The sequence below is a fragment of the Coregonus lavaretus genome (assembly GCF_964263955.1).
Source record: "Coregonus lavaretus genome assembly, chromosome: 36".
Classification (NCBI taxonomy): Eukaryota; Metazoa; Chordata; class Actinopteri; order Salmoniformes; family Salmonidae; genus Coregonus; species Coregonus lavaretus.
In genome coordinates this window covers 29,680,556-29,706,257 of record NC_140023.1, presented here as the reverse complement: position 1 = coordinate 29,706,257, position 25,702 = coordinate 29,680,556, and the positions used below count along the sequence as shown (strand labels likewise).

At 41.8% G+C, this 25,702-nt stretch overlaps 1 protein-coding gene across 1 annotated transcript in view; it reads right to left on the bottom strand.

The window, feature by feature from the left end:
- The window catches only part of cdh23 (cadherin-related 23), a gene marked incomplete at both ends in the record, with an annotated part of 695,931 nt that overhangs the window by 310,746 nt on the left and 359,483 nt on the right, over nt 1-25,702 (bottom strand). Inside the window, 2 exons of the mRNA XM_084153635.1 lie at nt 3,126-3,284; nt 22,845-22,994. Coding sequence (XP_084009761.1) covers nt 3,126-3,284; nt 22,845-22,994 — 309 coding nt within the window. The remainder of the gene's footprint in view (nt 1-3,125; nt 3,285-22,844; nt 22,995-25,702) is intronic.

The following is a 25,702-nucleotide window of genomic DNA, read 5'->3' as shown; positions in this document are numbered from 1 at the left end:
ATAATAATGTTAATGAATGAACGAATGAGCTAACTAGCTGACTAACTAACTGACTCATCAAAACAAATGAACGAGCGAACAACCAAACAAACGGACAAACCAACGAATGAACAAACAAACGAACCAACAGACGGACGGATGGACAGACTAGCTGGCTGGCTGACTGACTAATATAAGCCTTCAAGTACTGTCATACTGACTTACACCTGACTCACACAGGTAGAGTGCTGGATCATGTTCAGTAGGCACAAAACAGAAGACAATGGTCAGAAACGGAGAGGTACTATCTGTACTTGTCCAATATGAAAGAATCCTTTTCGTTTTCCGTCACAAGCAGTTTTAAACCTTTTACGGTATGTGCCCCAATGAACACGACCCTGAGCTCTCCTGTGAGCTGGAGGAGTTAGAGTATCTGTCCACGCGTGTGGCGCTGAAACGTCATTTCTCTGCTATCTGGTGCAGTTCACACCCTGTCTGTGACTTAGTTCACTGAGTTCTTGGTGTGGCAATGACTGCCTAAAAAGTCTGTTCACATTTAACATTGGCACTCTGAAGTGCTAAGAGATTATACGGTATGTACTGTCAGTCCCACTTTATCACATTGAATATCCCTTATGGTAACCGTGGCTGATTAGAACAGTTATCTACAATTTCAGAATGTTTATTTATGATTATACAATTTCTAAACAGGACTTTTTGTGTGCTGTAAAATTGCTTATCTTTATGCAGAATGTTTAGAAGACTTCATTCATATTAATCTAAGGAATTAGTAATGCATCATTAATACATTTCTGTGCACGCACAGGATAGTAAGATGTCATACAGTTGTTTGATCAGGGCTGAGCATATCCAACAAATAGCAATATCTTCCCCATATTAAATAGGCCTCTGTAATCGTTAGTTCACAACAATGAACAGAAACAGAGCGCAGAGCCACGTACACATACCAACATGTACATTAACTCATTGAAATTAATTCACTGGCATTTATTCACACATACCACACGAGTACACGCAAAGGCACAAGAAGGGACACGTGCACATGCACACAGATAGACAGACAGACAGACAGACAAACACACTTACATGTACACACAGATGCACACGCACACATTCACTTGCACTCAGAAATAGACACACACACTTGTGAGGTGTGTGTGCGACTGTCCGTCACGCTCTAGGGTGATGATTCTCTGGTCTGGCTGTGTGCTAACCTTGAGGGATGGCGGTGAGGGATGAGGCAGTGTGACTGTGTGTGTGTTTGTGGGTGTGTCAGCCATAAAGCCGTCCCAGCTCTAACCGGTATTTATGGACAGAGGCTGGAGGAGTGGGGAAACATCTGTTTAGTCAGAGGAGATGGCCGGTCACTCATTGTGTGTGTGTGTGTGTGTCTGTGTTTGCAGAGGACAGCAGCTGTTGACCGCATAGGGTGAAGTACACAACTGTGGTACTAGAATAGTGGAGAGGGCTAGTGGTTGGCTTTCAAATGATTTACCCCAAACTAGAGTGCACAGGGCACATGATACACACTGACAGAAACACCTACACGCACACACACACACCAAGTCATGACATGCAGTATAGTGTGTATACAGACATTCTGACACTAGTGAGTGGTGATGAGCTTTGAAGTGCTGAAGTGCTGTGTGTGAAATAACTGCAAAATAATTGGGCTTCACTGGCTAGATACTACAGTACAACAACCTCATAAAGAGAGGGATGAAAGAGGGAGAGAGAGAGGAAACAGGAAGGGGGGAAATAAGGGGGAGGAGGAGAAGAGAGAATGATATAGCAGGACAGAGCGAAAAACATACAGTAGCACTTTATAATAACGTTCATGAATACACCTATACAAATGCTTGTAAATGTGTATATATGCTTTACAAATAATTATACATGATTTAAATGCTTATGGAATGGACAGCTTATAATGCTTATAAATGCTTGTTAATAAATGTTTATACATGTTTATAAATAAATGTGTTAATAGTTTATACATTGTTTATTCATGCTTATTCATGATAGTTATTATAAAATGTTACCAGACATACTGTACCGAGGCTACATGGAAGCATGAGGGATTAGTCAGGACACATGTAAAACTCAGCCTGTGCAGCAGTATGTGTCCGGCGTGTGCGTGAGTGTGTTTGTGTGTCCCCGATGTGTGTGTGTGTGTGTGTGTGTGTGTGTGTGTGTCTGTCTGACTTACTTTGTGTGTGTGTGTGTGTGTGTGTGTGTGTGTGTGTGTGTGTGTGTGTGTGTGTGTGTGTGTGTGTGTGTGTGTGTCTGCGCACAGCGAACATCGTTAAGAATATTTATCGGGTGTTAGAATGCCCGGGTGTGTCGCAATTTCCATTTCATGAGCACACAGTCTATAAACAGTATTGATTTTCCACCGTATGCTTTTTGCGCTTCTTGTATCTACTGGAACAGGTTAGTGTGTGTGTGTAATTAATGGTCATGAATAATAATCCAGTTATTATGGGGACTCTGTGCAGATAACTGGGTGTGTGTCCCAAATGGCACTCTATTCCCTATTTGGTGCACTACTTTTGACTAGAGCCCTATGGGCCCTATGAGTAACACACACATTCTGTACACTGAGGATGTGTATCAATGAGGGTCATTCACCTGGAGACCATATCTGATCCTGATCATGTTGATACAATCAAAACATTCTGTTGAGGATATTGGTTGGCCACTGTGTGTTAATATCAGATTTAAACTTGTTTTTAGGTAGCTACAGTATACCATACAGCAATTGGTGCATGCAGCAAATGGGACAGTGCAATGCCTTTTGATGGTCTTGAACCTGGGTCTCCCAGCTAACCTACTGCTCCAGTAGGGTACACCATACTTTGGGGAGATCGTAACGAGCGTACCTAGGCAAGTGGTGTTACAGCACAACATACACCATACCCGTGTAGCTCAGTTGGTAGAGCATGGCGTTTGCAACGCCAGGGTTGTGGGTCCGTTTCCCACGGGGGACCAGTATGAAAAAAAATATATGCACTCACTAACTGTAAGTCACTCTGGATAAGAGCGTCTGCTAAATGACTAAAATGTAAATGTATACCACAGTGTGCTCCAGTGACAAGCTGTGTGTGTTACAGTGATAACCTTACCTGGATGCGTAGCAGGGAGGTGCCGCTGGGTGTGTTCTCAGGCAGACTGGTGTTGTACAGAGGTTTACTGAAAATGGGCCGGTTGTCATTCTCATTGATCAGGTCAATGTAGATACGGGCAAAACCCACATGGTCTGACATGGACTCATTGGCAAATAGCTGAAAAGAGAGAGGGGAGAGACTCGAATTACTTACATGAACTCATAGGGTGTAGGGAGAATGTGCATACGTAATAGTAAAAATGCCCTGGAGACACCTTCACTTTAAAAGGTTTGCTGTGAATTTGACAGTAACTTACAGGCAGCTAGTGGCAAGTAAGTTACTGTATTTCATTTTGCAGTACACATACTATATCAAAACAAAGCCCATCAGCTAATTTTGTAGAGTTCTTTGGCAAATGAAGGTGTGATAAAAGCTTAGGCTCTGCTCATTCCGGTGGTATATAGGAATCAAAATGTCTGGACTGCATGTGATGGTAGGAGGATTGGAAACATTAAATCGTTGGTAAAAAATCATTTGCTCTTACATCAGTCTCTTATTCACAATTTGACAATTCATAATACTGTCACCTATCAGATGATTGCCAATTTCATCTTGCCAATTTCATCTGTTATTATACACTACATGACCAAAAGTATGTGGACAACTGCTCGTCGAACATCTCATTCCAAAATCATGGGCATTAATATGAAGTTGCTGCGGGAATTTGCATCCATTCAGCCACAAGCATTATTGAGGTCAGGCACCAATGTTGGGCGATTAGGCCTGGCTCGCAGTCGGCGTTCCAATTCATCCCAAAGGTGTTCGATGGGGTTGAGGTCAGGGCTCTGTGCAGGCCAGTCAAGTTCTTCCACACCGATCTCGACAAACCATTTCTGTATGGACCTCGCTTTGTGCACGGGGGCATTGTCATGCTGAAATAGGAAAGGGGCTTCCCAAAACTGTTGCCACAAAGTTGGAAGCACATAATTGTCTAGAATGTCATTGTATGCTGTAGCGCTAAGATTTCCTTTCACTGGAACTAAGGGGCCTAGCACGAACCACGAAAAACAGCCCCAGACTATTAGCCCTCCTCCACCAAACTTTACAGTTGGCACTATGCATAGGGGCAGGTAGCGTTCTCCTGGCATCCGCCAAACCCATATTCGTCCGTCAGACTGCCAGATGGTGAATCGTGATTCATCACTCAAGAGAACGCGTTTCCACTACTCAACAGTCCAATGTCGGCAAGCTTTACACCACTCCAGCCGACGCTGTGTGCAGCTGCTCGGCCATGGAAACCCATTTCATGAAGCTCCCAACGAACAGTTATTGTACTGATGTTGCTTCCAGAGGTAGTTTGGAACTCGGTAGTGAGTGTTGCAACCGAGGACAGACGATTTTTACGCGCTTCAGCACTCGGCGGTCCCGTTCTGTGAGCTTGTTTGGCCTACCACTTCGCGACTGAGCCATTGTTGCTCCTAAACGTTTCCACTTCACAATAACAGCACTTACAGTTGACTGGGGCAGCTCTAGCAGGGCAGAAATTTGACAAACTGACTTGTTGGAAAGGTGGCATCCTATGACGGTGCCCCATTGAAAGTCACTGAGCTCTCTAGTAAGGCCATTCTACAGCCAATGTTTGTCTATGGAGATTGCATGGCTGTGTGCTCGATTTTATACACCTGTCAGCAACAGGTGTGGCTGAAATAGCCAAATCCACTAATTTGAAGGGAGGGGTGTCCACATACCTTTGCATATATAGTGTATGTGTGAAACCTGTAAGTACAAATAATTTCTGAGATGTTCATCTTTTACTGTGTGATCATGCTCTCCGTAGCCGTTGTGAGTAAGACCTTTTAAACAGGTCAACATTCAAAAGGCCGCATGGCCAGACGGAGTACCAGGACGTGTACTCCGAGCATTCGCTGACCAACTTGCAAGTGTCTTCACTGACATTTTCAACCTGTCCCTGAATGAGTCTGTAATACCAACATGTTTCAAGCAGACCAACATAGTCCCTGTGCCCAAGAACACTAAGGTAACCTGCCTAAATTACTACAGACACATGGCACTCACGTCTGTAGCCATGAAGTGCTTTGAAAGGCTGGTCATGGCTCACATCAACACCATTATCCCGGAAACCCTAGACCCACTCCAATTTGCATACTCCCCAAGCAGATCCACAGATGATGCAATCTCTATTGCACTCCACACTGCCCTTTCCCACCTGGACAAAAGGAACACCTACGTGAGAATGCTACTCATTGACTACAGCTCAGCATTCAACACCATAGTGCCCTCAAAGCTCATCACTAAGCTAAGGACCCTGGGACTAAACATCTCCCTCTGCAACTGGATCCTGGACTTCCTGACGGGCTGCCCCCAGGTGGTATGGGTAGGTAACAACACATCTGCCATGCTGATCCTCAACACAGGGTCTCCTCCGGGGTACGTGCTCAGTCCCCTACTGTACTCCCTGTTCACCCATGACTGCATGGCCAGGCACGACTCCAACACCATCATTAAGTTTGCCGACGACGCAACAGTGGTAGGCCTGATCACCGACAATGATGAGACAGTCTATAGGGAGGAGGGCAGAGACCTGGCCGTGTGGTGCCAGGATAACAACCTCTCCCTCAACGTGATCAAGACAAAGGACTGCAGGAAAAGGAGGACCGAGCAGGCCCCCATTCTCATTGACGTGCTGTAGTGGAGCTGGTTGAGAGCTTCAAGTTCCTTGGTGTCCACAACACCAACAAACTATCATGGCCCAAACACACCAAGACAGTCGTGAAGACGGCACGACAAAGCCTATTCCCCCTCAGGAGACTGAAAAGATTTGGCATGGGTCCTCAAATCCTAAAAAAGTTCTACAGCTGCACCATCGAGAGCATCCTGACTGGTTGCATCGCTGCCTGGTATGGCAACTGCTCGGCTTCCGATCGCAAGGCACTACAGAGGGTAGTGTGTACGGCCCAGTACATCACTGGGGCCAAGCTTCCTGCCATCCAGGACCTCTATACCAGGCGGTGTCAAAGGAAGGCCCTAAAAATTGTCAAAGACTCCAGCCACCCTAGTCATAGACTGTTCTCTCTGCTACCGCACAGCAAGCGGTACTGGAGCGCCAAGTCTAGGTCAAATAGGCTTCTTAACAGCTTCTATCCCCAAGCAATAAGACTCCTGAACAACTAATCAAATGGCTACCCGGACTATTTGCACACACAACCCAAAACAACCGCAAACAGTTATCCCTAACAACCACAAACAACCACAAACAACCACACACAACCACAAACAGGAACCCCAAACAACTCCAAACAAACAACCACAAACAGATACCACAAACATCCACAAACAACCACAAACCACCCCAAACAACCACAACCAACAACAAACAGGTACCCCTAACAACCACAAACAGGTACCACAAACAACCACAAACAGGTACCCCAAACAACCCCATACAGGTGCCCCAAACAACCTCAAGCAATCCCCAAAAAACACAATCACAACCAAAAAACAACAAACAGGTACCCCAAACAACTTCAAACCGGTTCCCCAAACAACCACAAAACCCCCCAAACAAGCACAAACAGGTACCACAAACAACCCCAAACAACCACAAACAGGTACCCCAGCAGGTTTATTGGTTTATTTGGATCCCCATTAGCTTTTGCAAAAGAAGCAGCTACTCTTCCTGGGGTCCACAAAAACACAAAACACTGATAGACAAGGAAAGTCACACATTCCATTTAAGGTAATTGTGACCCGTTTCAGGAAGCTAGCCGTATGTCGCACGTCACTACTTCACAGAAGAGACATTTGAACATCTTATTTAAAAAAAAAAAATCTAAATTCATTTTGGGGGCAGAAATGCCTACTGGAACATGAGAACTTTCATGTGCCTTAATAAAACACTTGTATGCCATCTGTAAATATGAATACATTTGTTTATTGTAGTTTGTTTAGCCACAGAAAAAGACAGGAACCTTCCCGCTAACCATGATTGGCTGAGATAATGAAAGGGCTGGACATGCCGAGAGATGAGTTCGGATTGGTCTGCCATGTAGCATGCTTCTGTCTATAACATGAGCTGCTCAGTATGTGTTCATGCTACCTCAGCTTTTTTGAAAGATATAACATTAGCCATGGAGAATTGCAAAAGTGTTGCTACTGCACTCAACAACATTGCTGCCTTGAATTTAGCAGGCGCTATAGACAAAGATCAGTGGGAAAAAGTTGTGATGGACTACTTTCTGCACACGGTCTTTGTGAACAGGAATGACTTGACACAATGGGCCAAACAAGCATTCATCCAAGTAGATATTATAGGTTTCAAATTTTGCAAGTTAAAGCCTACTGTTAGCATTACGTGTATGATCTGTTATTCATATCTCAGAAAGCCATTTGCATTGCTAGTTATAGCCTAATGTTAGCTAGCTAACATTGAACATAGTTGGTTAGCTTTAGCTACCTGCAGATTCATGCATGGTGGCTAGCTATGACAATCCGTTTGTACTGTATATTTTACAGTTTAGTCATTTAGCAGACACTCTTATCCAGTGTGGCTTACAGTACTGAGTGCATACATTTTCATACTGGTCCCCCACGGGAATCGAACCCACAACCCTGGTGTTGCAAGCACCATACTCTACCAACTGATCTACACGGGACTGTAGCTATGGGTTGGGATTATGGTTAATTGGTTAGCTAGCTACATGTCTAAATATAAGACTCTACTTCGCCAGATGATTACATGACCCATCAAGTTAGCCAGGTGTGTCTGGGGGTGATTACGGCCATCTATTGTATTTCATGAAGATGTGTATAGCAATAGTGACCCATGCACTTACTGTAGCTAGATGTGGCTGGGGGGTGGTTGTAACATTTTGTTCACATGACACATCAATTTAGACAAGTTTGTCCGTTGTAAGCGTCATTTAATAATTATAAAATATTTTTATCTGGACACTTTCTATTTTTGATATTGCTCTATGCAAATATGTAAGTAAACATTCCACTATACCTTCTGTATCCTGTGCATGTGACAAATAAACTTAGATGTTATTTGATATAGTGTGTGTTTACCAGAGACCATAATGTGAACAACAACATGACCTGCACCAAAGTCAGATTAGGATATAGGCCAAGGACTAGAGAAAGTGTACCTTTACTACTATTTATTGCTACCACTTTCACCACTTTCAGTCTTGAAATCTTTGGTTGTTTACTACACCACCTTACTCTGTTTAGCACATGGCCTCACATGTAAATCCTTAAAGAGATGGGTGGGGCTAAGGCTTAAGAGGGTGTGAATTATGCTGAATAGGTGTAGACAAAGAAGAGCTCTCCAGTAGGTACACCAAAACATTCAAGAGCCACTTTCTCAAAAGTGGGGTTACAAGTTTATCAACTTTCAAAGCAGAATTACTTTCCCATTGTTCCTCAACTGCAGTGTATGATATACCATTTTGTAGCTTTGAGTCTGTACTTTTATTAAATGTAAAAAAAAAAAAACATTTAAAATGTTGCTACATAAGACCGAATTGAGGTGGTGGGTTACAATTTTGCTGTTTGCTTGAGTAATTGGAGATGGAAGGGAGTTCCATGCGATAATGGCTCTGTATAAAACTCTGCATTGCCGTGTATTCGTTAGGGACTTGGGGACTGTGAAGAGACTCCTGGTGGCCTGTCTTGTGGGGTATGAATGGGTATCTGAGCTGAATGTTATTTGATTATGCAGACAATCTGGAATTTTCTGCACAGTAATATTTCTCATCAAAATAGAAGAGAAGCAGTTAATCTCTCATCAACCCTAAACCAGGAAAGACTGGCATGCATGTTATTAATGTTAGTTCTGTATGTGCAGTTAAGGGCAAGGCGTGCTGCTCTTTTGAGCTAGCTGCAGTTTGCTAGGTATTTCTTTGCTGTGCTTGACCATATTACTGGACAGTAATCAAGATGGGACAAGACCAGAGCCTGAACAACTAGTACAGTTGATTTGTGTAAAAAATGCAGAACGTATTTTTAGAACAGACACACAGTGCCTTGCAAAAGTATTCATCCCCGTTGGTGTTTTTCCTATTTTGTTGCATTACAACCTGTAATTTAAATGGATTTTTATTTGGATTTCATGTAATGGACATACACAAAATAGTACAAATTGGTGAAGTGAAATGAAAAAAATAACTTGTTTCAAAAAATTTCAGAAACTTTGAACATCCCACGGAGCACTATTAAATCCATTCTTAAAAAATTTACAGAATATGGCACCACAACAAACCTGCCAAGAGAGGGCCGCCTACCAAAACTCAAAGACCAGGCAAGGAGGGCATTAATCAGAGAGGCAACAAAGAGACCAGAGATAACCCTGAAGAACAGTTGAGATTGGAGTATCTGTTCATAGGACCACTTTAAGCCGTACACTCCACAGAGCTGGGTTTTATGGAAGAGTGGCCAGAAAAAAAGCCATTGCTTAAAGAAATGAATAAGCAAACACATTTGGTGTTCGCCAAAAGGCATGTGGGAGACTCCCCAAACATATGGAAGAAGGTACTCTGGTCAGATGAGACTAAAATTGAGCTTTTTGGCCATCAAGGAAAACGCTATGTCTGGCGCAAACCCAACATCTCTCATCACCCCGAGAACACCATCCACACAGTGAAGCATGGTGGTGGCAGCATCATGCTGTGGGGATGTTTTACATCGGCAGGGACTGGGAAACTGGTCAGAATTGAAGGAATTATGGATGGCGCTAAATACAGGGAAATCCTTGAGGGAAACCTGTTTCAGTCTTCCAGAGATTTGAGACTGGGACGGAGGTTCAACTTCCAGCAGGACAATGACCCTAAGCATACTGCTAAAGCAACACTCGAGTGGTTTAAGGGGAAACATTTAAATGTCTTGGAATGGCCTAGTCAAAGCCCAGACCTCAATCCCATTGAGAATCTGTGGTATGACTTAAAGATTGCTGTACACCAGCGGAACCCATCCAACTTGAAGGAGCTGGAGCAGTTTTGCCATTTGAAGAATGGGCAAAAATCCCAGTGGCTAGATGTGCCAAGCTTGTAAAGACATACCCCAAGAGACTTGCAGCTGTAATTGCTGCAAAAGGTGGCTCTACAAAGTATTGACTTTGGGGGGGGGGGGGGGGGGGGGGGGGGGGGATAGTTGTGCACGCTCAAGTTTTATGTTTTCTTGTCTTATTTCTTTTTGTTTCACAATAAAAAAATATGTTGCATCTTCAAAGTGGGAAGGATGTTGTGTAAATCAAATGATACAACCCCCCCAAAAATCCATTTAAATTCCAGGTTGTAAGGCAAGAAAATAGGAAAAATGCCAAGTGGGGTGAATAGTTTCTCAAGCCACTGTACCCATCCCCATCTTCACAACAACTTTGTCAATATGATGCCCATGATAATTTAACATTCACTGCTTCCTCAACTTGCTCAATGCTCACACCCTTTATGTACAATTCCAGTTCAGGTTTATGTCTTAGAGAATGTTTTGAACCAAATACAATGCTTTTAGTTTTAGATGTATTTAAGACCAGTTTGTTATTAAACCTCCATGATGATACTGACTGTAACTCCTTATTTAGAATTTCAGTGAGCTCACTGGCTTTGGGTGCTGACATGTATAATGTGGAATAATCTGCAAACATAGTCTTTCTAGCTTTGTGTAAAAGCAGTGGCAAATCATTTGTAAAAATAGAGAAGAGTAATGGTCCAAGGCAACTGCCCTGAGGGACACCACACTGTACATATCTGATATTAGAGAAGCTTCCATTGAAAAACACTATCTGGGTTCTATTGGATAAATAGCTCTCCAAATATGTGATGGCAGGTGATGTAAAGCCATAGCAAGTAAGTTTTTTCAATAACAATTCATAATCAATAACATCAAAGGCTGCACTGAAATCTAACAATACAACTATCTATTATCTAACTATCATATTATTATAAATGTATTTTAACCAATCATCAATCATCTGAGTCAGTGCAGTACAAGTTGAGTGCCCTTATCTATATGCATGCTGAAAGTCAGTACTTAACTTGTTCTCTGAAAAATAACATTGTATTTGGTCAAACACAATCCTCTCCATCAGTTTACTAAGAACAGGGAGCAAACTGATTGGGCGGCTGTAACATCTACATTTACATTTATGTCATTTAGCAGACACTCTTATCCAGAGCGACTTACAAATTGGTGCATTCACCTTATAGCCAGTGGGATAACCACTGTTAGAGCCAGCAAAGGGTGCTTTACTATTTTTAGGCAGTGTAATTACTTTAGCTTCCTTCCACGCCTGAGGACACACACACTCCTTTAGGCTTTAGTTAAAGATATAGCAAATAGGGGTGGCAATACAGTCTGCTACCATTCTCAATATTTTCCCATCAAGGTTGTCTATACATTTACATTTACATTTACATTTTAGTCATTTAGCAGATGCTCTTATCCAGAGTGACTTACAGTTACCTGATGGCTTATAATTTATTGATGGATAACAATAGTTTGTCCACCTCTCCTACACTAACTTGACCAAATTCAAAACAGCCATCCTTCTCCTCTTATTAGATATTTTATACTAATAAAATACCCAAAATACCAAATACAAAAATATGATGGTTCGCTGTTCAATGTTGTCATTTCACTTTGGCATTTTTCCACTTTACTAGTGAAATTGTAATTAAAATGATTGGCAATATCAAAAGGTTTCGCTATAAATGACCCATCAACTCCAATGAACGATTGAGATTAAGTGGGTTTTCTGCCCATGATATAATTTCAGGTACTCCAAAGTATTTCTTAATTTTGTTTTATGTAATTTATCTTGGTTTGGTAAAATAATGTCTTATAATTTTTGTTAAGTTTAGTCACAACATTTCTCAATTTACAGAATGTCAACCAATCAGCTGAGCAGCCTGACTTGTTTGCCACCTCTTTTGCATAATTTATTTTAACCATACAATTGTTCAATTCATCAATCCAGGGAGCTCTAACAGTTCTCACAGTTAGTTTCTTAACAGGTGCATGCTTGTCAACAATTGGCATGAATAATTTTTAAAATACTGAAAATGATGCATCTGGATTCACTTCCTCATACACATCAGACCAACATTATTGATATTCAACAAAATAACCCTAAGAAAACATTTTGTAAATTACTTTACAACCAACCTTTGGCACTTTGGCATTCCTTGTTATTGCCACAATGTTATTGTCACTACAGTCAATGGAAACTGATATTGCTTTGGAGCAAAGCTCTGCAGCATTAACTAAGATCTGATCAATACAAGTGGATGTCACAGATCTAACACTATTGGTATGCACTATAGTTGGTTGAGTGGTAACCTGGGTCATATTACAGGCATTAGTCACAGTTAGAAGCTTCCTCTTGAGAGGACAGCTAGTTGCTAACCAATCAATGTTTAGGTCACCCAGAAAATAATGTGTCTTCAGAAAGTATTCATACCCCTTGACTTTTTCCACATTTTGTTGTGTTAAAGCCTTAGTTTAAAATGGATTAAATGACAATTTATTTGTCACTGGCCGACACACTATACACCATAATGTCAAAGTGGATTTATGTTTTTCATTAATAAGAAATGAAAAGATGAAATGTCTTGAGTCAAAAAGTATTCAACCCCTTTGTTATAATAAGTTCAGGAGTAAAAATGTGCTTAACAACTCACATAAGTTGCATGGACACTGTGTGCAATAATAGTGTTCAACATAATTTTTGAATAACTACCTCATCTCTGTACCCCACACATACAATTATCTGTAAGGTACCTCAGTCGAGAAGTGAATTTCAAAAACAGATTCAACCACAAAGACCAGGGAGGTTTTCCAATGCCTCGCAAAGAAGGGCACCTATTGGTAGATCAAATAAAAAAAGCAGATATTGAATATCCCTTTGAGCATGGTGAAGTTATTAATTACACTTTGGATGTTGTATAAATACACCCAGTCACTACAAAGATACAGCTGTCTTTCTTAACGCAGTTGCCGGAGAGGAAGGAAACCACTCAGGGATTTCACCATGAGGCCAATGGTGACTTTAAAACAGTTTCGAGTTTAAGGGCTGTGGAAAAAAATCTACTGAAGGGAAAAAAAAGAGATCTCCCTCATTCCGTGTTCAACACGTGCCATACCAGAGTTAGTTTTGGCCCTTTTGGTCCTGGTGCTGTAGCGAACTCGTCCTTGTTTAATCCTTTGAAAGTGCATTTCTGTCCAGCTCGATAATTGTGTGTTATGTGCAGGCTAATCAGTCAGAAGAGAGACAGCTCCGGAGTTCCCCAAACAACCACAAACAGGTAACCCAAACAACTCCAAAAAGGTACCCTAAACAACCAAAACAGGTACCCCCCAATAAAACGGTATAACCCCAAACAACCACAGACAGGTACCCCAAACAACCACAAGGGTTGTTTGTAGTTGTTTGGGGTACCAGTCTCTGGTTATTTGGGGTACCTGTTTGGGGTACTTGTTTGTGGTTGTTTGTGTTTTTTTGAAGATGTTTGGGGTTGTTTGGGGTTGTTTGGGGTACCTGTTTGTGGTTTGTGGTTGTTTGGGGTATCTGTTTGTGGTTGTTGCTGGCTGTTTGGGATTGTTTGGTGTACCTGTTTTTGGTTGTTTGGGTACCTGTTTGGGGTTGTTTGGGGTACCTGCTTGTGTGTGTTTGTGGTTGTTTTGGGGTTGTTTGGCGTGATTAGTAGGACCCGTATACATTACAGTTTTTGTTTGTGCTTAGCTAGCCAGCTTAAATAGTTTATAGTTAGTTACCAATCGCTTCAACACTATTTTGCTAGCTACCATAGCGCTACCGTATCAATAACCTGTCTCCGAAAATGACAGTGTCTTCAGTTGTGTTTACAATTTGCCATTGTGATGCGCATCCATGTGTATCCACTTTCTATGTGTATGCTCACAAACTTTGTATTCAACTTAATTTACAGACTGAAATTTGTTTAAAAAACGTAATATTACTTCAATTTAAATGCTCAAACAAGTCTGTAACTCTGAGTGCTGACTTTTAAATGAGTTTTAAAGCCTGAGCTAGACAGAGCCTTCTGTTATGTTTGTCAGACCAAACAAATAAAACAACTTTGGGATTAGAGATATTGTCGCAGAGCTAACATGTGGCAACATTATTCTTAATTTGTATAGAGTCATTGTGTTTATAGGGACAATCTAATGATCACATGAGAATAGAACCAAAACATACAGTACATTTTTGGTGATTGGCTGTCAGTACAAATGTACTGTATGTATAGTATGTGTTCTACCTAATGCTTTGGTTCTCAAAATGGGTGGACCTAAACATAAAGTTGCAGTTGCAGTACAAATCACTGTAAAAACACTATGGGTCAGTTTCCAGGAACAAAGATTAATCCTATTTATTTTCTAAAAAGGATGCCAAATGGAGAATGTCAATTGAAAGTGTGTTTTAGTCCAGGAGTAGGCATACTAAACTGATTTTTTGGGGGGGGTTCTTATGGGGTACGACAGTTGAACTAAGCTCATTAGGCATTTATACGTTATATTCAACAATAATCAGTGGGTATACACTGAGTGTACAAAGCATTAGGAACACCTTCCTAATGTTGAGTTGCATCCCCTTTTGCCCTCAGAACAGACTCAATTTGTTGGGGCATGGACTCTACAAGGTGCAAAAGCGTTTCACAGGGATGTTGGCCCTTGTTGACTCCAATGCTTCCCACAGTTGTGTCAAGTTGGTTGGATGTCCTTTGGGTGGTGGACCATTCTTGATACACAGGGGAAACTGTTGAGCGTGAAAAAACCAGCAGCATTGCAGTTCTTGACACACTCAAACCGGTGTGCCCGGCACCTACTACCATACCCCGTTCAAAGGCACTTAAATATTTTGTCTTGCCTATTCTATCTCTGAATGGCACACATACACAATCTATTTCTCAATTGTCTCAAGGCTTAAAAATCCTTCTTTAACCTGTCTCCTATCCTTCATCTACACTGATTGAAGTCGATTTAACAGTTGACATCAATAAGGGATCATAGCTGTCACCTGGATAGTCTATGTCAAGGAAAGAGCGGGTGTTCCTAATGTCATATCAAATCACATTTTATTTGTCACATGCGCTGAATACAACAGGTGTAGACCTTACCGTGAAATGCTTACTTACAAGCCCTTAACCAACAATGCTGTTCAATAAATAGTTACAAAAATATTTACTAAATAAACTAAAGTAAAACATTTAATAAAAAGTAACGAAATATACATTTTTTAACGAGGCTATATACAGGGGGTACCGGTACTGAGTCAATGTGCGGGGGTACAGGTTAGTCGAGGTACATTGTACATGTAGGTAGGGGTAAAGTGATAATGCATAGATAATAAACAGTGAGTAGCAGCAGTGTAAAAACAAAGGGGTTGGGGTTGTCAATGTAAATAGTCAGGGTGGCCATTTGATTAATTATTTAGCAGTCTTACGGCTTGTGGGTAGAAGCTGTTAAGGAGCCTTTTGGACCTAGACTTGGTATTCCGGTACCGCTTGCCATGCGGTAGCAGAGAGAACAGTCTATGACTTGGATTACTGGAGTCTCTGACACCGCCAAGTATATAGGTCCTGGATGGCAGGAAGCTTGGCCCCAGTGATGTACTAGGCTGTACGCACTACCCTCTATAGCGCCATACGGTCGGATGCCGAGCAGTTGCCATACCAGGCTGTGATGCAACTGGTCAGGATGCTCTCGATGGTGTAGCTGTAACTTTTTGAGGATCTGGGAATCCATGCCAAATCTTTTCAGTCTCCTGAGGTGGAAAAGGTGTTTTCGTGCCCTCTTCATGACTGTCTTGGTGTGTTTCTACCATGATAGTTTGTTGGTGATGTGGACACCAAGGAACTTGAAACTCTCGACACGCTCCACTACAGCCCTGTCAATATGTTCATGGAGGCCTGTTCAGCCCTCCTTTTCCTGTAGTCCACAGTCAGCTCCGATGTCTTGCTCTCATTGAGGGAGAGGTTGTTGTCCTGGAACAACACTGCCAGGTCTCTGACCTCCTCCCTATAAGCTGTTTCATTGTTGTCGGTGATCAGGCCTACCACTGTTGTGTCGTCAGCAAACTTAATGATGGTGTTGGAGTCGTGCTTGGCCATGCAGTCGTGGGTGAACAGGAAGTACAGGATGGGACTAAGCACGCACCCCTGAGGGGCCCCAGTGTTGAGGATCAGCGTTGCAGATGTGTTGTTGCCTACCCTTAACACCTGGGGGCGGCCCGTCAGGAAGTCCAGGATCCAGTTGCAGAGGGAGGTGTTTAGTAACAGGGTCCTTAGCTTAGTGATGAGCTTTGTGGGCACTATGGTATTGAATGCTGAGCTGTAGTCAATGAACAGCATTCTCACATACAGTGGGGAAAAAAAGTATTTAGTCAGCCACCAATTGTGCAAGTTCTCCCACTTAAAAAGATGAGAGAGGCCTGTAATTTTCATCATAGGTACACGTCAACTATGACAGACAAATTGAGAAAAAAATATCCAGAAAATCACATTGTAGGATTTTTTATGAATTTATTTGCAAATTATGGTGGAAAATAAGTATTTGGTCACCTACAAACAAGCAAGATTTCTGGCTCACACAGACCTGTAACTTCTTCTTTAAGAGGCTCCTCTGTCCTCCACTCGTTACCTGTATTAATGGCACCTGTTTGAACTTGTTATCAGTATAAAAGACACCTGTCCACAACCTCAAACAGTCACACTCCAAACTCCACTATGGCCAAGACCAAAGAGCTGTTAAAGGACACCAGAAACAAAATTGTAGACCTGCACCAGGCTGGGAAGACTGAATCTGCAATAGGTAAGCAGCTTGGTTTGAAGAAATCAACTGTGGGAGCAATTATTAGGAAATGGAAGACATACAAGACCACTGATAATCTCCCTCGATTTGGGACTCCATGCAAGATCTCACCCCGTGGGGTCAAAATGATCACAAGAACGGTGAGCAAAAATCCCAGAACCACACGGGGGGACCTAGTGAATGACCTGCAGAGAGCTGGGACCAAAGTAACAAAGCCTACCATCAGTAACACACTACGCCGCCAGGGACTCAAATCCTGCAGTGCAAGACGTGTCCCCCTGCTTAAGCCAGTACATGTCCAGGCCCGTCTGAAGTTTGCTAGAGTGCATTTGGATGATCCAAAAGAGGATTGGGAGAATGTCATATGGTCAGATGAAACCAAAATATAACTTTTTGGTAAAATCTCAACTCGTCGTGTTTGGAGGACAAAGAATGCTGAGTTGCATCCAAAGAACACCATACCTACTGTGAAGCATGGGGGTGGAAACATCATGCTTTGGGGCTGTTTTTATGCAAAGGGACCAGGACGACTGATCCGTGTAAAGGAAAGAATGAATCGGGCCATGTATCGTGAGATTTTGAGTGAAAACCTCCTTCCATCAGCAAGGGCATTGAAGATGAAACGTGGCTGGGTCTTTCAGCATGACAATGATCCCAAACACACCGCCCGGGCAATGAAGGAGTGGCTTCGTAAGAAGCATTTCAAGGTCCTGGAGTGGCCTAGCCAGTCTCCAGATCTCAACCCCATAGAAAATCTTTGGAGGGAGTTGAAAGTCCATGTTGCCCAGCGACAGCCCCAAAACATCACTGCTCTAGAGGAGATCTGCATGGAGGAATGGGCCAAAATACCAGCAACAGTGTGTGAAAACCTTGTGAAGACTTACAGAAAATGTTTGACCTGTGTCATTGCCAACAAAGGGTATATAACAAAGTATTGAGAAACTTTTGTTATTGACCAAATACTTATTTTCCACCATAATTTACAAATAAATTCATTAAAAATCCTACAATGTGATTTTCTGGATTTTTTTCCCTCATTTTGTCTGTCATAGTTGACGTGTACCTATGATGAAAATTACAGGCCTCTCGCATCTTTTTAAGTGGGAGAACTTGCACAATTGGTGGCTGACTAAATACTTTTTTCCCCCACTGTAGGTGTTCCAGGTGGGAAGAGGCAGTGTGGAGTGTTTCGTACACTCAGTGTATATCATTAATTTAAAAGTAAAAAAATGGATGTACCAATAAAACAAGGTTGTCCACTATCGAAATATCTATTTATTATGGCCATCGAAATGTTAGCTATTAAAATCAGATCCAACAATAATATCAAGTGATTATAAATCCAGGGCTTAAATACAAAGGTGTCATTGTACGCTGATGATTCATGTTTTCTTCTAAATCCACCACTTGAATCCCTCCACAGCCTCATAGAGGATCTAGATACATTTTCTAACCTCTCTGGATTACTACAAAATTATGATAAATGTGCAATATTACGTATTGATCACAAAAAAATACAATTTTTTAATTACCATTTAGTTTACCAATAAAAGGTCTGATGTGGATATACTCTGAATATATATCCCAAATGAAATAAATGATCTCACTCCAATACATTTTAATAGAAAATTAGCAAAAATAGATAAGATCTTGCTACCATGGAAAGGTAAATAACTGTATATTTGTGGAAAAATCCCTGATTAAGTCTTTAGTATTATCCCAGTTTAACTATTTGCTTATGGTCTTGCCTAGCAAACAGTTGTATAAATTATATGAGAAAAAAATATTCCATTTTATTTGCAATGGCAAGCCAGACAAAATTAAACGGGCCTATTTATAAAATGAATATGAATTCGGAGGACACAAATGATTAAATATTAAAGCATTAGACCTATCACTAAAAGCTTCAGTCATACAAAAGTTATACTTAAATCCGAACTGGTTCTCTAGCTAATTAGTAAGATTGTCTCACCCCATGTTCAAGAATGGCCGTTTTCCCTTTATTCAGATTACAACCTCTCACTTTCAGTTATTTAAAAAGGAAATAATCTCCCAAATATCACTATTTCTAAAACAAGCCATAGAAAGTTGGTTGAAATTTCAATTTAATCCTCCAGAAACTACAGAACAAATAATGGAACAAATATTGTGGTTAAACTCAAATATACTAATTGATAAAAAAAACATTATTTTTTGAAAAAATGTTTTAAAAAGGTATAATCTTCATAAATGATATCATAGGTAGGACTTGTGGAGTTGTCACACATGCAGCTAACAAAAACATATGAAAATGTCTGCTATACCCAAAATTACAACCAAATAATTGCAGCATTACCGCAAAAATGGAAAAAGAAAGAGGAAGGGGGAAAAAATAAGGAACTTGTCTGTTGGCCCTGCATTAAAGAACATAATTTGTTAAAGAAAATTGTGATAAATAAAAAAGTATACCAGTTTCATTTAAGGACCAAAGGACCAATCCCATATAGATTGCAAAATAGTTGGGAAGAGATTTTTGACGTACCGATTCCATGGCATAGTGTTTATGAACTGATACGCAAAACGACGCCGGATTCAAAACTTAGAATTTAAATTATTATACAAAATTCTTGCTACCAATAGAATGTTATTTATATGGGGGATACAATCTTCCCAGCTCTGCAGATTTTGCTGCAAAGAGACAGAATCATTAGATCATTTGTTTTGGTACTGTCCATTTGTAGCTTGTTTTTGGTCACAGGTCCAGGAATGGCTGAAGGATTGCTATATTTACCTGGCGCTAACCCTGCAGATAGCACTACTGGATAATCTGAAAAGTCATAGTCAATCGATCAATAATATAATAATACATTTAGCAATAAAAAATATTTTCTATTTACAATCTGTAGACACAATGAGAATAGAACGGTTCAGAAATTTTTGTGAAACATTACAGTACAGTTGAAAAATATATGGCAAATAGAAATCCAATATGGATGGTGTTAAGAGATAGATGGGAGGTGTTGAATGAATGGAGCTGAAGGATGGGACTAATAACGCCTAGCAACAACTAATAACAACAAGATAACTAATGTAAAGCATACTGTGTCCATAATAAGTATATACAGTGGGGAGAAAAAGTATTTGATACACTGAAGATTTTGCAGGTTCTCCTACTTACAAAGCATGTAGAGGTCTGTAATTTTTATTACATTTACATTTTTACATTTTAGTCATTTAGCAGACGCTCTTATCCAGAGCGACTTACAGTTAGTGAGTGCATTCATTATTATTATTTAATTTTTTTATCATAGGTACACTTCAACTGTGAGAGACGGAAAATCCAGAAAATCACATTGTATGATTTTTAAGTAATTAATTTGCATTTTATTGCATGATATAAGTATTTGATCACCTACCAACCAGTAAGAATTCCGGCTCTCACAGACCTGTTAGTTTTTCTTTAAGAAGACCTCCTGCTCTCCACTCATTACCTGTATTAACTGCACCTGTTTGAACTCGTTATCTGTATAAAAGACACCTGTCCACACACTCAATCAAACAGACTCCAACCTCTCCAAAATGACAAAGACCAGAGAGCTGTGTAAGGACATCAGGGATAAAATTGTAGACCTGCACAAGGCTGGGATGGGCTACAGGACAATAGGCAAGCAGCTTGGTGAGAAGGCAACAACTGTTGGCACAATTATTAGAAAATGGAAGAAGTTCAAGATGACGGTCAATCACCCTCGGTCTGGGTCTCCATGCAAGATCTCACCTCGTGGGGCATCAATTATCATGAGGAAGGTAAGGGATCAGCCCAGAACTACACGGCAGGACCTGGTCAATGACCTGAAGAGAGCTGGGACCACAGTCTCAAAGAAAACCATTAGTAACACACTACGCCGTCAAGGATTAAAATTCTGCAGCGCACGCAAAGTCCCCCTGCTCAAGCCAGCGCATGTCCAGGCCTGTCTGAAGTTTGCCAATGACCATCTGGATGATCCAGAGGAGGAATGGGAGAAGGTCATGTGGTCTGATGAGACAAAAATAGAGCTTTTTGGTCTAAACTCTACTCGCCGTGTTTGGAGGAAGACGAAGGATGAGTACAACCCCAAGAACACCATCCCAACCGTGAAGCATTGAGGTGGAAACATCATTCTTTGGGGATGCTTTTCTGCAAAGGGGACAGGACGACTGCACCGTATTGAGTGGAGGATGGATGGGGCCATGTATCGCGAGATCTTGGCCAACAACCTCCTTCCCTCAGTAAGAGCATTGAAGATGGGTCGTGGGATAGTGTGTTTGTAACGTAAACTACACTCGATCCCTCCGATGTCAACAGCTAAAGACCAGTATCCCTTCTTTCTTTTCTCTCCAAAACTCTTGAGCGTGCCGTCTTTAGCCAACTCTCTTGCTATCTCTCTCAGAATGACCTTCTTGATCCAAACCAGTCAGGTTTCAAGACTGGCCATTCAACTGAGACTGCTCTTTTCTGTGTCACGGAGGCTCTCCGCACTGCTAAAGCTAACTCTCTCTCCTCTGCTCTTGTCCTTCTAGACCTGTCTGCTGCCTTTGATACTGTGAACCATCAGATCCTCCTCTCCACCCTCTCCGAGTTGGGCATCTCCGGCGCGGCTCACTCCTGGATTGCGTCCTACCTGACAGGTCGCTCCTACCAAGTGGCGTGGCGAGAATCTGTCTCCGCACCACGTGCTCTCACCACTGGTGTCCCCCAGGGCTCAGTTCTAGGCCCTCTCCTATTCTCGCTATACACCAAGTCACTTGGCTCTGTCATATCCTCACATGGCCTCTCCTATCATTGCTAAGCTGACGACACACAACTAATCTTCTCCTTTCCCCCTTCTGATAACCAGGTGGCGAATCGCATTTCTGCATGTCTGGCAGACATATCAGTGTGGATGACGGATCACCACCTCAAGCTGAACCTCGGAAAGACGGAGCTGCTCTTCCTCCCGGGGAAGGACTGCCCGTTCCATGATCTCGCCATCACGGTTGACAACTCCGTTGTGTCCTCCTCCCAGAGTGCAAAGAGCCTTGGCGTGACCCTGGACAACACCCTGTCGTTCTCCGCAAACATCAAGGCGGTGACCCGATCCTGTAGGTTCATGCTCTACAACATTCGGAGAGTACGACCCTGCCTTACACAGGAAGCGGCACAGGTCCTAATCCAGGCACTTGTCATCTCCCGTCTGGATTACTGCAACTCGCTGTTGGCTGAACTCCCTGCCTGTGCCATTAAACCCCTACAACACATCCAGAATGTCGCAGCCCGTCTGGTGTTCAACCTTCTCAAGTTCTCTCACGTCACCCCGCTCCTCCGCACACTCCACTGGCTTCCAGTTGAAGCTCGCATCTGCTACAAGAACATGGTGCTTGCCTACGGAGCTGTGAGGGGAACGGCACCTCCGTACCTTCAGGCTCTGATCAGTCCCTACACCCAAACGAGGGCATTGTGTTCATCCACCTCTGGCCTGCTGGCCCCCCTACCTCTGCGGAAGCACAGTTCCCGCTCAGCCCAGTCAAAACTGTTCGCTGCTCTGGCACCCCAATGGTGGAACAAGCTCCCTCACGACGCCAGGACAGCGGAGTCACACACCACCTTCCGGAGACACTTGAAACCCCAGCTCTTTAAGAAATACCTGGGATAGGTTAAAGTAATCCTTCTACCCCCCCCCCCCCCCCCCATATTGTAAAGTGGTTATCCCACTGGCTATAAGGTGAATGCACCAATTTGTAAGTCGCTCTGGATAAGAGTGTCTGCTAAATGACGTAAATGTACATGTAAATGTAACGGGGATAAGAACATGCCGTAAACACATTTTTGTGTGTTTGTGTGCATTTGTGTGTATGTTTGTGTGGGTTTGTGCGCGCGTGTGTGCAGATTGAACTCACAGAGAAGCTGTAGGAGCGAATGTTCTCGTAGTCCAGAGGCACGGCCACCCTCATCCTGATGTCAGCACGGCCCTGCACTGCCGTGGGGGAGATGGTGAAGTGATCCGAGTTGTTCCCCGTTAGGAACACCTGAAACATACTGTTCACTCCCTAGAGGAGAGGATGGAGGGATGGAGAGAGGGAGGGATAGGGGTCACAAGGAAGAGAGAGTTAGATATTGGTTAAATATTCAAAGGGATGAGAATAAATGCTGCAGTATGAGATGTGAGGCTGCATTACGGACTATGGATGGAAATGAGATATTTTGCTACTCTGGCATATTTACATTGATGTGAAAACTGAAATGTTGATTAAGGTGAACTTTTCTTGTCAACAACAAAAAAGAGGTATGCAGTCCTGGTGATGACTCACAAGCACAATATCATATCATTAGACATCTGAATTAATCTATCATAAAATTATTAAAATAGTACTACGGCAACAACATATATAGCAAAAAGTAATTAACATTTGTTAATCAATCAAGATCCAGACACTTAGCAGTATCATACATTCAGCGTATGTCCTCCTACATATACAAACACTAGCATGTAGTCCTACACACCAGTGTTGTGTTCGAGACCACCTAACGCGAGACCGATTCAAGATCAAGGAGGACAGGGAGGGGGACAAGGGGTCCGAGATCGAGTCAAGACCAAGACCAGAAAAATGAGTCCAATTCAAGACCATGATTGTAATTTTGTCAAATCACAACCATAATAAGAGTTCAACATGTCCAGTATTTCTGTGTTCAGATTTAAGAACATATGAATTCTTTAGACATTCAGAATAGTGAAAAAATAAATGCATGCTGAGGCAAAATAGAGCCACTCTACAAATTATTACTAACCCAAACACAGTGGGGAACAATGGGCCTTCTACGCCTTCAGAGAAGGGCTAAGGATTCATCAAATAATGATTATACTAATATAATGATAATTATATTATTATTTTCAATGATGTTCTGATTTAATCTCTTCAGTTTTTGTTGGAAAACAAATGGTTAACACTTATGAGAAAAAAATATCCAATCAGGATTTGTCTTTGCTGGTCTCTGGGAAGATACATCTAACTAGCTAAGTCAGCCATTGGCTAGGCCATCAGAAGCTAGATAAAGTAATCTGCCATTCGACTGTATTAGGGCAACATTTTGGATTGACAGTGGAAGCAACTAATCCCATTTTGACCGTTTTCACAAAAACATATGACAACTTCTGCCTTCTTGAAGGCCAACAGTTCACTGCGCAATAGCGAGCAGTAGTTTTCTCACGGTCTAGCTAGCTAGGTAGCTTTTGTTGTCGGCTAGTTTGCAGTGGCTGCAGCAGGTGTTATTAAAGAGGATGTTGTTGCTAATTTGTTAGCTTCTTCCTTTTCAAGAATAACTTTAAGTTAAGTTTAAAATGATCATCTGATGAGTGGAACTGTGTTTTTTATTGCAGTGCGCTTGCTGTTGTTAGCCATCTCTTTGAAAATAACTTGTGTGTGAAAAATAGTTGCATTTAAAGCGGAACTGACAGCATTTTAGCAACATTAAATCTTATTAAAATCTTTTTAAAAAATATATATATGGTCATTTTCTCGTTTTCATAAATTTTTAGAATGTTTGGGAATTACGTATACTAAAACATTTCTGAAAATTCTATAGCAATATAGAGTGGGAAAGTAGCCATGCGTTTGAATACTTAATAGACACTGCAGTAAATAAAACCAAATAAAAACATATGTCTTGTCCAGAACCGGAGTCTACACAGACCGGTGCGCTATAGCCAATCAGAGCTACAGTAGACCTTTATCCAAACAAGCCATTTGCCACACGGGCCTGCCATCATTCACTTTGAACTGGACTGTGTGTTTACAGGCTGTTGCAACAGCACGACTTTAGATAATTAGAACACATTCGCCAAAAGCCACAAAATACACCTGAATGGATTTCTGCAAATATGTAAACACCACGCGAGTCCTCTTACATTTGGGAAATGTACAGTCATATTGATCAAACAACCATGAAAATGTAGGCTCTCTCTCCCTCAGTTATGCACATCAACAACAATAAGATCAACAACTAATGCTAGCCAGAGCAAGATGAGCTAAAATCTAACGAAGGAACATTAGATTAACCCTCTCAAACTTTTTCAGCTAGTTGGCCGTCAAAATTGCACTGATAAACGATGGGGAATTGTAGGCTCCTGGTCCTTCTGCAGCTTGCCTGTCAATGCATGCTTGTCCCAACCAAGCACCGACGCTAACTAGCTAAAGTTGGCTATTTCACGTGCTTTGCAATTGTGTAGGCTACTTTGTGCATGATTTCTCTATTGTACTACATAATTGATAAGTCATATACCTCCATTACACTACTTTGAAATGAATTAGTAGGGATTAAGAAGTGAGTATAAGCAATGCCCACTGAAAAAAAGTGAGTATACGGTTTATACCTGCGTATACCCTCCACTACACCACTGGCTCTTTTGTGTTTTACAAAAAGTGCACACTCCTACATGAAAGTGCTGGTATTTCGGTTGCTGTCCTTTCAGAATCACAAACCTTTTACACACTAAAGGCCTATAGGTTCGCCACTGTTCAAACATGTCTATAATAGATATAACGGCTGTTAAGATATTAATGTTTGAAGAAAGGAGTGTATATATTCGGCTTGGCGAAGCAGTTTTATGCGCTGACTGAATGGAAGCTGCTAATTATTCTTTTTTTACTCCGCTGGTTTCGGCTGGTCTCGGGAAGAAATTCCTCACTGTCCGAGACCGAGTACAAATGTATCCGACACAGAGACAAGACCGAGACACGCAATATGTGGGACCGGTCTC